At 56.7% G+C, this 12,062-nt stretch overlaps 1 protein-coding gene across 12 annotated transcripts in view; it reads right to left on the bottom strand.

Moving 5' to 3' along the window:
• Positions 1–4,514: 4,514 nt before the first annotated feature.
• Positions 4,515–12,062, bottom strand: part of ST3GAL1 (ST3 beta-galactoside alpha-2,3-sialyltransferase 1) — a 94,519-nt gene continuing 86,971 nt past the window's right edge. For 9 of the 12 annotated variants that reach the window (XM_073893231.1, XM_025871162.2, XM_025871168.2 and 6 more), the window contains 2 exons: positions 10,846–10,965; positions 4,515–8,908 (listed from right to left, as the gene is read on the bottom strand). In XM_073893231.1, coding sequence (XP_073749332.1) covers positions 8,735–8,908; positions 10,846–10,965 — 294 coding nt within the window. In that variant the 3' untranslated portion in view covers positions 4,515–8,734. The remainder of the gene's footprint in view (positions 8,909–10,845; positions 10,966–12,062) is intronic. The other 3 variants (XR_003208050.2, XR_003208049.2, XM_025871170.2) reach the window with 3 other exon arrangements.

Below are 12,062 nucleotides of genomic sequence, written 5' to 3' on the forward strand. Positions count from 1 at the left end.
GGTTAGCCTGGTGATGGGTATTAAAGAGGGCACGTTCTGCGTGGAGCGCTGGGTGTTATGCACAAACAATGAATCATGGAACACTACATCAAAAACTAATGATGTAATGTGTGGTGATTAACATAACATAATAAAAAAAAAAAATCTCCCACTTTTCCTGGTGTTGCTGCTGTCTGGCTGCCTGCCTATCTGCCCCCCTTCGGACTGTGGTCTTCTGAAGGCAGAGACCTTGTCTTGCCCATGCCAGCACCAGCCCCCAAGGGGCCCTTGGTGGGGTATTCACCAAATGAAATGTATGTAAACATAAAGCATATTAGTTCTCCCCACTATCGCATTAGGCTGACAGATCAGAAATCATTCCCACTTTTGCAGAGAAGCCCCATGTCTGGATCTAGGTCTTGGACTCTCGGGGCGTGTGGGGGCCCGTGATCCAACCAAGCCCTCTTCATGGGGGGCCTCCAGGGGGAAGAAAACTTCAGGGATCTACACATCTACACCAACCAGAGCTCCCTGTTTTGGATAAAGGTTCAGGAAAGCCAGTCCAGAGGTTATAAAACATGGAGGGGGAGGAGTTCTCAGAAGTCTTGAGCAGCTACAGGAAGGTGAGGCTGGACATGGGTGGATCCGCAGACACCCTCAGGGCACTTAGCTTTCTGTAGTATAGTTTATACAACCGGTAAGCTTCTGGAAGGCTTGAGAAAAGACGTTCTCAGTTGATAGCAATCGCAGCCCCTGGCTCCAGTCTTCTGTGCTCCAGGAAGTGTACCGGGCACACACAGGGAGCACCCCGGCCTTGCCAAGAGGCAGGCTCGCTGCCTGGATCTTGGAGGCATGCCTGGGGGTCCCGAGGCCCCTGATTGCCGTCCCAGCCCCTGGCTGCTTTCCTCTGTCTCCCAGCAGCAGCCGCTGGGGTCCCTAGGGGCCCACACTCATGGTTCTGGATTTACTCCCCCCCCCCCATTCTCCCCAAACCTTTCTCTGGCTGCACCTGCCATCTGCTTACACCGCTGTCCCTTCGTGCCCTGGCACCCACTGTCTTGCTGCCCACTCTCCCTCATTCCTGGTGGACTTTGCAAATTCGTTAAGTGTGTTTCTACCCAATTTGTGCCTTTAGTGTCCCTGGGGAGCTCATGTATAGAACCTGCCCTTCTGGGCCCTGGACATCTACACTCCCTCCACTTCCTCCCTCCACCTTCTGGCTTGCCATCACCTGGAACCGTTCCATCCTGAAGGCCACTCAGACACCTTGTGCCTCATTTCTCCTTAAGATCCTCTCGGCCCCGGCCTTGGGGGCACCACACAGCCCCGTGGACCTGTGGCCTCTCTGTTCACTCCTTCTAGTCTCCTTATCCCGGTCCCTCTTCCTGAGACTGTCCCTACTTCACCTCCTGCAGTTTCTCATCCGGACCCACAGCCTCCATGGTCTATAACCTGGCAAGGTCCAAGTCTCTGTGTCCAAGGGGCGGGGGTCTTAGGACCCCAATCCCGCTTTCTTGCAATGAGCTCTGCGCTAACAGAGAGATTGATTCAGGAGCCTGTTGCTACTTGTACTTTGGGTCCAGCTGAATTGGAGAATGCTGCTAAGAATTGTGGCAAAAGATCCAGTTTGCTCTTGCTTATCTCATTGAGCTGAACTGACTTTTCTATCCCCGGATGTGGCCTCCTGTCTGCAGCAGGCAGGCCAGCCTGGAGTGAGCCCCTTGGAGGCCCAGAGATGGGAGCCAATATGGTGGTGGTTTCCTGAGCTCCTTGTTGCTGTGTTCACATGGTGGTAGAGGAGGTGGTGGTAATGGAGGGGGGCAGTTTCTTTTGTCTCTTCTTATGAGGGCACTAATCTCATCCCGGGTCCTACCCTGCTCTAAACCGGATCACCTCCCAAGGCTCCCGTCCAAGTAGCATCGACATACGAATTTGGGTTAGGGCTTCAACATATGAATCTAGGGGACACGATTCGGTCCATAGCAGTGGGTTGGGGTTGAATACAGCTGGTCTCTGAATCGATCCGTGTGCTCGCAGAATGTTAGGTGTAGCCAGCATTTCTGAGAAGCAGGTTACCTGGGATCCACCTATCCTGTGAGGACCCAGTGTTTCAGCTGAAGATGACCAAGAAGGCTTCACCTTGTTCTACGGGGCTCCAGGGAGTGGGCAGGTCCCACTAGAGGGGACGGAGCAAAAGGGGCACATGAATACATCAGCATCATCCTACAGATGGGTATTGTGAAGTGAGGGTGTCAGGACCTGAGCCCCACAGGTGCCTCTACTTGGTAGGTGTTGAGTCAGTGAACGAAGGAGAAGCAGAAACAGAGGTGGGTCCTGCCCCAGCAGGTGCAGAGGGACCCTTGAATCAGCCGGGGGCTTTTCCTCACCAGGGCCCTAGGGCACAGGTGTCCTAGACCTCACAAGACTTCTTCACTTAGGAGGGGATGGGACCCTGTAGAGACCGTTTCCTTTTGTGACATGACCTGTGGTGAATCCTGGTGTCAATAAACCAACTGCCTGAGGCACGCCTGGGGACAGCTGGGGAGGTCCTGAGACACCCTCCCCCTTGCTGGGTGATACTGTAGTCTCCCAGGACAGGCACGCTTTGTGGCACTCACTCACAGACACGGGCAAAGTGACCTTTGAGGCAGACCTCTAAATACTGCAGGAACAATAATGATGATAGAGGAAGGAAAGGAAAAAAAAAAAAAAAAGAAGTAGCACAAGTGGAAAACATGCATGATGGTTGAATCTGGAGAACGAGCCCGTGAGGTTCGTACACTCTCAATCCGTGCATATATTTAAAAACCCTCGTGTTTTAGAACACGAAGCAATTAGAACATTTCTTCCCAGGAACTTCTTTTTGATTCCATGAGCTCTTTGCCGAGCAGTCAGGTGTGTGTTTGGAGCAGCCTGAGGGGTGCGCCGGGGAGAACCTTCCTAGGGTTTCCACAACCAAATCCTGGAGGACCTGCATTTGTGGGAGGCGTGGAGGGTGCACAGCAAGGGGGGGGCTCTGGTTCTTGGCTCCTGTACCTGCGCGGGTGCCAGATGGTCCTAAAGAAATATCTTTAGGTCCTCGGGTCTCTCTGTGGAGGGCCCTGGCTAATTCCTTTTCCTTCCCGGGGCTCCTTACTGCCCGGGGCCGGTGGACAAACCCCCACCTGGCTGAGGGAGCATTCCTGATGGGTTCTGCCTGCATGTGTCGCCACCCGGTGGCAGCTTTTCCACATCGCAGCTGTAATGGGAGCCCTCCCAGGAGGGAACTTGGGGGAAAATGGGTCTCTAATGGAGGGGGATGGGGGCGTGTGTTAACAATATCTGAGAGCAGGGCGCTGATAGGGTGAGGATCACGAAGTGATGCGGGGAGAAAGGAAAAGAAACGCTAAAAGTTGAAGAAACCACTTGGAAAGCAATCAGAAGTAACCCAAAAGTCCCCAGCAATGGGGCTACGTAGGAGCTGGGGAAGAGGTGCAAGAAAGAAGGGAAGGGGGCCCTCTGCTCTGAGGACTGCCTTCCAGAGGGTCACCGCAGACCCACGTCCCGGATGAACCTGGGAGACTCCTCTTGGGAGGCGGCAGAGTGACAGGGAGCCCTGGATCTGCAGAAGGAAGGCTTGCCTTGAACCTCACCTCTGCCCTCAGCTGGCTTTAATTCTGCACCCATTTGCACCCATGGAGACCAGGCCGGCCCCACAGGGCTGCTTTGAGAATTCAAGATCATGTCTAGGGAGGCGTTGTGCAAAGGGTCACCCGCCACACCGATCGGAAAGTATTACGATTTACACCAATTTTACATTACAGAACTCCAATCCTGGATTTCTGGATCTATTCACAAGAGATTTGTGCCAACTTTGGATCAAACTTGGATCCATCCATGGATGTACCCATTTATCGGGAAAAGATGAACCCTAACTCAGCCCACATGGGGCCCTGGCCAAGGCTGTTTCACTCAGCAAATGCTTAGAGCAGCTGGGGCAGATTTCCTCAGGAGGGCCTCCTGAGTTGCTGTCATTCTTTTTTTTTTTTTTTTTAAGATTTTTTTTTTTTTTGTGAAGAGGGAATATGAGGTGGGGGGGGGGGGGAGTGGGGAGGCAGAGGCAGAGGGAGAAGCAGACTCCCCGCCGAGCAGAGAGCCAGACTCGGGGCTCGATCCCAGGACCCCAGGATCATAACCTGAGCCAAAGGCAGACGCTTAACCGACTGAGCCACCCAGGCGCCCCGAGTTGGTTTTATTCTTGATCTCTTACCCCCTCTGACAGCCGGTACCGTCATGTCCCATCTGGCAGAGCGGGCAGCCGAGATTCAAGAGACGTTAGGGGGCTCATCATAGTCACACAATAGCGAGAGGCACTGTGGCATTTGAGAGGCTCCCACTCTGCACCTCTGGGCACTTGGGTCGGGGCGGACACTAACTGAGGAGCCCCCCAGCAGGTGAGCCTTTGGGGCTTCTTTAGGACTGAGAAAAACCCGACTGGAAGCTGTGAGAGGCGGCAGGAAGGCAAGGTCCTCACAGAAGGATGACAACCACCCCCGAACGATAAAATAGCTTTGTTTTAATTCACTTTGATTTGGATCACTGGAAATACTCCACAATAAATAAAACAGAGCCGAGGCCGGGGAAGGCAGACTCCTGCTAACTTCATTCAAAATGCATCCAGATTAGCGCTCTGCTACCACACAAACACGGGAGCGAGGTAAGAGGGAAAAGAAAGCAAATTTTAAAACACCAACAACGAACCAAACATGATTGCAAAGAACAAAAAGTGCTCGAGAAACTTTGGCTTTGACGTGCATCCGGTGAGGTGCAGGCACCTGTGGGCAGCCGCGTCCGTCCGCTGGGATGGCCCCTCCCGTCATGGGCCCCGGGGTCAGCCTGGCGACCGGCTCAGAGCCAACCGCAGCTGGGCACACACGGCAGTACCGTCCTTTGCGAGAAGCCGGGCAGTGAGGTCAAGTTCAACACGTTCAACGCGAGGGCCGAGAGGAAAGGGGACTCTCTCTCTCTCTCTCTCTCTCTCGACCCGTCAGCCAGGACCTCAGGGGAAGATAACCAGCCAGTGGCCTGTGGGCACATTTGCTTCCAACCAGATGTCCATCATGGACACAATGATGACCCCGAGCTCTCCGGAGGGGCGAAGCAGCAGCTGGTCCCTGATGGCACGTGGTCCGTGGCCAGCCACCTTTGGACTTGCACTCCCCTGGAGAAAGTGTTTTTGGTCATACCCACGCGAGGGACAGTGAGCTCTTTTCTGTTTTCCATTTTTTCTTTGTGCTCAGGCTGCCTTGAAGAGAATTGTTAAAGCAAACATTACGGTTCTCGATATTCTCTGCGATTCCACTCCACCCTGGACCCAGAGGCCCAGTCCTTCTGGCCTCCAGAACTTGCAAGAATCGCCCTCCCCACCTTCTTGTCTGACTTTCCCGTTTTCAGTCCTATTTTCTTGAATCTGGCTTCTCCCACTAAGCACATGCCCTTAAAAGCATCACTTTAAGAACTTCCTTTCCTGCCAGATGGTTCTGGAAGCCAGAAGCTACAAACCCGCCCCACTCTCTGCCCTGTCAGGTGCTTGAGGGCATGTGGAACCAGGTGCTGATTTGCAGAGGTGACTCCAGCTCGAGAAAAATCGGTCTCCTGGCTCCACAGGGGTTGGGGAGGGTCCTGAGATCTCTCTCCCTCCTCGGCCCCGGTCTTTCTGGCTTCGGGCTCAGCACTGGCTGCAGGCAGGGACGCCTCTGCTCTCTGCCTGGGGCCCAGGACTGGTCTCCAAGGAGCAGGCAGAGCCCTGGACTGGGAGCCCAACAATGGGGTGGACGCTCGAGAGCCTCCTCTGGGGGTGGGTGGGGGGTCTCGTTATCCTGCCCAAAGCACACCAAATGTCCTGTGGGAAATACTCTTGTCTGATTCTCAGCCATCCTCGCCCAAGGTATGGACGCCAACTGGCTTAAGTCCATTGTGCATTCAGTCACCCCCACGGGGATTGGCGCTCTTTGGTTAAGACCCCTTGGCTAAGCCAGTGAACACAAAGAGATGTCTGCTGGGGTGGTGGGAAGAGCCAGGTTGTCTCCCCCATGGGAGGGATGGCAGGAAAAGGCAGACACCAGAGCTTCCCAGGGCCACCACCAACCGCCGGGGGAGGAGCCCAGTGGTGAGACGCAGAGCTGCCAGAAACCTCTACCAGGTCACAGTTCTCGAAGATGCTGGATGGAACCCAGCTGGGAAGGGCCACACAAGATGCCTTTAACATAGAGCCAGTGGTGTTCTCTTTTTGCTCAAAATGTTTGACTTGCCCTCTCTGTCACAACTGGCTCACTTTTGCAAGTCACATTCCTTCTCTGGGCCTTGCTTTTCTCCTCTGTGAAATGGGAAGGCCTCTCAACAGCTTGAAGGGCCTAGTGGGAGGGAGGGAAGGAGGGACCAGGCAGCCGGCACACAGCGCAGACCGCTCCTCGGTCTGCTCGCTCTGGGGACCTGTTCTGACTGCACCAAGCCCAGACGCAGATGGCGCGCTCTGAACGTGTCATCTCTGAATGGACTCAGTGACCAGGACTCGAGGAGGAGCTCAGGTTTCCACTCTGCTCCCTGTCTCAGTGGGCACTCTTCTCAAGGGATGAATCAGCCAACCAACAGATGCCTGCTCTTTGGGGATTTATGATCAGAACGATGACCTCATAGGGATGTATGAGCCTTTATCGGTCAAGGGAGCCTTACGTTTTGGAGGTTTTTAAAGCTGGAACAGGTTTTTGTTTGTTGGCTTGTTGTTACTTTGTTTTTTGTAAACCGCTGTCTGGATTCTACATCTCTGAGAATCCAGTAAAAGTTACGGAACCTCTCCCCAGGAAAATGCTCCTATGCATAGGCTTGGGGAAAAAACACAAGCGTGGCATATTATTTCTGGGGACACCTGTGAACCGCCTGAAACCACCTGGGGCCCCTGAGCTCCCCAAATGCCTCCCTCCCTGTTTGTAGAGGGAGAGGCTGGAGCCGAGAGAACAGAGCTTGCCACAGTGCAGCAAGGAGCTCGGAGGACACGACCCGTGGCTCCCAACACTGGCCTGCTTCCCACTCCACCAGGACACTGTCACACGTCCTCAAAGTAGCAGTGGCCCGTTAGGAAATGCTCTGGACAGGAAAAGTGGTTTCTCTGGTTCAATGTCAGTAACTGGAGCCAACCATCACTGTCCTCCTACGTGTGTGACCCCACTCCCCACCTGGCCCCAAGGCAGTCCCGCTGTGTTCTGGAGATTCGTAGCCTGAGACTGAACCCAGTCCACAATGATGGGAGAAAGAAGGTGGAGCTGAAGGGAAGGAGGTACAGAGCACTCCACGAACCCACCAACCTGAAACCCCGGGATCCGCCCAGCGGCGAGCCCCCAAGCCCTAGATGCCCCCCACCCCAAGTCTGAGCTTGATTTAAGCTCCCCACACCCCAGCCGCCAGGTGAAGAAAGAGCAAGCTTAATTAAAAATCAGGACCGGCCACAGAGCCACAAAGTGCACGCAATGTCAGTTGAATTACCAACAAAACAAAACAAAACAGAACAATCAATCAATAAATAATCAGGTAGGCTGATGAGGACGAACCAGAGCAGCCAGGGAGTGAGAGGGTGAGGTGTGTCTTCTCCCGCTCTGAAGGTCACGTTCCTGGGACGGCCCTGCAGCCCCCAGGACGCTGTGCCGGTGGCCAGTAGGGACTTGGCCCAGAGCGTGGGCTCCTGGAGGAAGTGCTGGCTGGTGGAGGTTCTGGGTATGGCCCTGGAAGGCCGTGGGCACCGAATCCAACAGTCTGCGAACATGAGAGTGACGTTCCCCGGCCGACGCGCCTCTGGACGGCGTTGAGTGTCATCCCAGCTTTGTCCCAGCTCAGGCACTGCCTCAGGAAACTGGAAAAGATGTCCCCAGCTCTAGAGCAAGGGGCATGATGCCAGGGGTCCCCCCATTCCCGAGTCAAGGCTTTTGCCTTATTTCAGCCAATGCACACATTTCTCCCCCCAACACAAAGGCACGTGGAAGTAGTCAGATCTGCTCTCAGCCGTAATGATCGCCAAGATCGATGACTCAAGGAGACATCAGCTTGGGAGGAAGACATCTGCTGGAGTCCGAAGCTCTTTGCCAAGTGTCTATGAAGACCTTCGGGCTGGGGAGCCTCTCCTGGCCACTAGAAATGAGCTTTGGGAAGACAGCGGGGCGGGGGGCGGGGGGCTGTCACGCCAAGTGAGGGAGGGGCCAGGCAGCGCGCAAAGAAAGGCGCCATCTCGCCCCAGTGCCCACGTGGTCCAACGGGGCTCTGTCCCCAAGTCCTCCTCACTCAGAAAGATCCCAGCAAGAGTCAGAGTCTGGGAGTCAGCAGCCCCAGACCCCCGGGGAAGAGGAAGGTCTCTGCCCATCCTCCCTGGGAAACTGTTCTTCACTTGGGAACACTGAGTCTTCAGTATCTGCCCCCTCCCCAGAAGCCAAAATGACTCGAGCGTTCGGAGACTGGATCTCCCCCGCATCTCCCCACCTTCCCCCAGCTGCAGGACAGCACTGAGGGGGGGTCTCCCCATCCAAGGCCAGTTCTGACACTCGCTCTGCAGAGCCGGCAGGGCTTGTGGGCCCTGCTGAGTAGATGCTGCCAAATGCTGGCATGCCAGAGGCCACGAGGGGCACCTGAACACACCCCCGAGACCGGCCCTCAAAGTTCCCGGGTCAGAACGGCTCCAGGGAGAGGCTGGGGCTAGCCACGGAGAGGCGGGCTCCGGGGCTCCTGGGCAGCGTCATCTCCCCTTAAATATCCGGATTTTATTGATGGACGCCAAGGTGGCCGTCACGTTGGACTCAAAGTCTCCATCGTGCACTCCGGTCTTGCGAAAAGCCCCCGCCGATGGGTTGTTCTCCCAATAGTGATGCCAGTTCCCCTTACTGTCTGCCCCGAAGCCATACAAGTCCACCTGCGGGGGGGGGGGGGAAAGCACAGGTAAGATCCAGGGGGGCGGGGCCACAGGTAGAACCTCTAAGAAGGGGGCGCCTGCAGGTTAACCCTCGAAGCTGCAAACACCATGTCTGAAAATTCATATAAGCCCTTCTCCCTATGAACCCTTCTAGTTCCTTACTGAACCTCCCAGGGGCTTCGTGCAGCAAAAGCAAGTTATGTGAAAGTCAAGTCGAATGCCAGAAGGCATGATGAGAGGCCCTGAGGGAGGTGGGGCAGGAGAGCCTCCTCTCCAAGGCCTGTGGAGGGGGCAGGAGAGTGGGGTTGAGAGCAGGGCTCCCAGCTCTGCCACCTGCTGGTAGAGCCTGGGACTGCCAAACCCCTGCTCCGAGCCTCACTTCCCTCATCTGGAAAATGGGGCCAAAAGGAACGACCACATCGAGGTAGGTGGTAGGAGCTGATCTTTTTTTTTTCCCCCTGGGGCTAATTTCCACGTGGTCCAGGGGCTCTCAGTGGCTGGTGGCCGGGCTGGGAGGGCTGACACATGACAAGCATTTACCGAGCCCTTATTCTGTGCTGAGCACTGCGCTAAATACATCAGCGTTTGGGCAGACCTTCATTGGGGCCAACTGCGTGGGTGCCGGAGAAACGAGGGACACAGGAGTCAGCTGTCAGACCTCGGAGCCTGTGAATGGCCGTGAGCACCAGTGAGGGACGGGGGCTAACCTCAGGGCTCCCGCACACAGAGGAAGGCAGGGCCAAGGACTCAAGGGATCTGGGAGAGCAGGTGTCATTTGAATTGGGTCTCAGGAGATGAGCTGAAGATGTCCGGGAAGGAATATTCAAGGGCCCCCCCAGGGAGAGGAGCTGCTCTCTGGGCTGCAGCGTGGAGGGCAGATTTGGGGGTGGGGGCCGGAGAGAGCTCTGTGGCAAGTGCAGCTTTGTCTGGAACGCCAGCAGGGCCACAGCCCCCCAACAGGGGGGAAGAGACCAGAGTAGCATTTCTGAGGGAGCCAGCTGGAGATAAGAGGGAGATGCGGCTTCTCGCGGAGACACCGGGTTCTCGGTGGCCCTGCGGGGTGGGCGCCGGGGGATGGTGACAGAACAACTCCTCCGTGGGATTTCACCCAGGAGCCAGGCGGGCTGGCAGGGGTGGGGGGGCAGCTGCGTGTGACCCGAAGGCACATCTGATGGCTCTGCCTGATGCGGGGCCAGGGAGGAAGTGGGGGGGGGTGCCGTGGCCTCTCTTGCTTCTCTGCCCCGGGCTGCAGCGAGCCCCCCACATAACTGATGGAGACGCGGGCACAGCCTGGAGGACGGTCAGGCAAGTCCACGAAGGGGAACACGAAGACCCTTGGCAAGATCACTGGTTCTCCACCTTGGGGAACAGCGGGACCCCCGGGTGCCTGGTTCCCACTTTCTGGTGAACGTGGGCCTGGCGTGGTCTGGGCGCTGGATTTTAGCTCCGGGGACGATTCTATGGAGAGGCCGAGATTGAAACCACAGCTGCCTGCTGCATGGTTATGACCTGCTGCATGGTTATGACCTGCTGCATGGTTATGACCTGCTGCATGGTTATGATCTGCTGCATGGTTATGACCTGCTGCATGGTTATGATCTGCTGCATGGTTCTGCCCCCCGCAGCCCCTCCCGAGCTTCCACCCACTGGTTCTGACTCTGCCTCCGGAGCCCGCACGGAGGGAGTGGGGACTCTTGCTCCGAGGACATCGTTACTCCTTGCCGTCCACTCTGAGAGTAGCACAGAGATGCACTGCAAGCACCAGCATAGAGACCAGCACTCGGAGCTTCCGCAGCAAGACCTATGTCGGGGTCCCGGGGTGGGGGCGGAGGAGGTCCGCCCGATGCGATGGCAGACGCTCACTCTCCGCGCTGGGAGACGAGGCAGGAAGAGCCCTTGCGGGCGGCCCGGTGGGCACGGGGACGAGGCTGGCCTACCTCATCGCAGATGTGTAGCGAGAAGATGATGGAAAGGATGCCTGTGGATGGGTACCGCCCGTGGCCCTGCAGCCAGCTGTCGAAGACGTACTTGATGAAGGCCGGGTGGTAGATGAGGATCTGCGGGAGGAGGACCCAGCCCTTCGTGAGCCGCTACCAAGGGCCCCAAGCACCGGCGGGGTGCCCCCCCTGTTGTGGCCTCGGGGGACGGAGCAGTGCACAGGACCAGCGCCCCTGCCCTTGTGGGCCTGACGTTTAGTGGGAAGGACGGGCAGCAGCCTGACCACGGGGCCAGAGGATGCTGAACCACAACCATTATGGGAACGTGGAGAGAAATTAAGCAGACAGACAGTAAAGCACTGGAGGGGAGAAGCCTCGCTGAGAAGGAGACATCCGAGTCGCCTTCCAATCAGGCCAGGCAAGTTCCAGAGAACAGCATGAGTTGGGGCCAGGGACATCCCTGTCACACTGCAGGAAACACAGGCACGGGGACACCCATTCTGGCAGTGATGGGCTATGTGCTAGCCTTCCCTCTCCTCATGTTACAGATGAGGAAACTGAGCTCAGAGAGGCTAAGCAAGGTGCCCAGCGTCACGCAGCCAGCTGGTCAAGCCGGGAGGCGTCTGGTAGCAGAACTGCCCTTGACTCCCCCACCCCCCGCCTCGAGGACAGCAAAGGGGACTTCTCAGGCAGTAGAGGGTGTGCATATAGGTCCAGGAGGCCTAATGCCAGCCCCCAGCAATAGACTGGAGCAGAGGACCATGAGGTTTCTGCTGAACCGTTCATCTCTCAGCCTGGCCTCAAGCCACTGGCGTCCGGGAGGCTCTCCCCTCTACCCACTCAGCCCTCCAGGGATTCCCACGTGGCTTCTCCCCCAGGCGCTGCACCCCAGTGCGAAGGGCAGGTGCTGGAGCGCTCCAGTTCCAGCCACACCGTGAACAATCTGTGTGTTCCTGAGCCAGTCCCTTGACCCCTCTGACCCTGATCTCACAGTGTGTGCAAAGGACCAGTCTCGTGGACACTTCACTTCTTCCATCCTTCTGCCCTTTGCCCAAGTCTTGGCCAACTCCATTCCGGGGGCCCACTGGGGAAGATGGAGACGGGGGGGGGCAGGAGGCGAGGTCTGGCTTTGAGAGGCTCACGCGGTACAGCACCGGTTCTCACGCTGCAGCCCACATCAGCATCCCCGGAGGGTCAGTAGAAGCCCAGGCCGCTGG

This window comes from Callorhinus ursinus, unplaced genomic scaffold, assembly GCF_003265705.2.
Source record: "Callorhinus ursinus isolate GAN/ISIS: 27379988/994484 unplaced genomic scaffold, GSC_fseal_2.0 scaffold5, whole genome shotgun sequence".
NCBI lineage: Eukaryota > Metazoa > Chordata > Mammalia > Carnivora > Otariidae > Callorhinus > Callorhinus ursinus.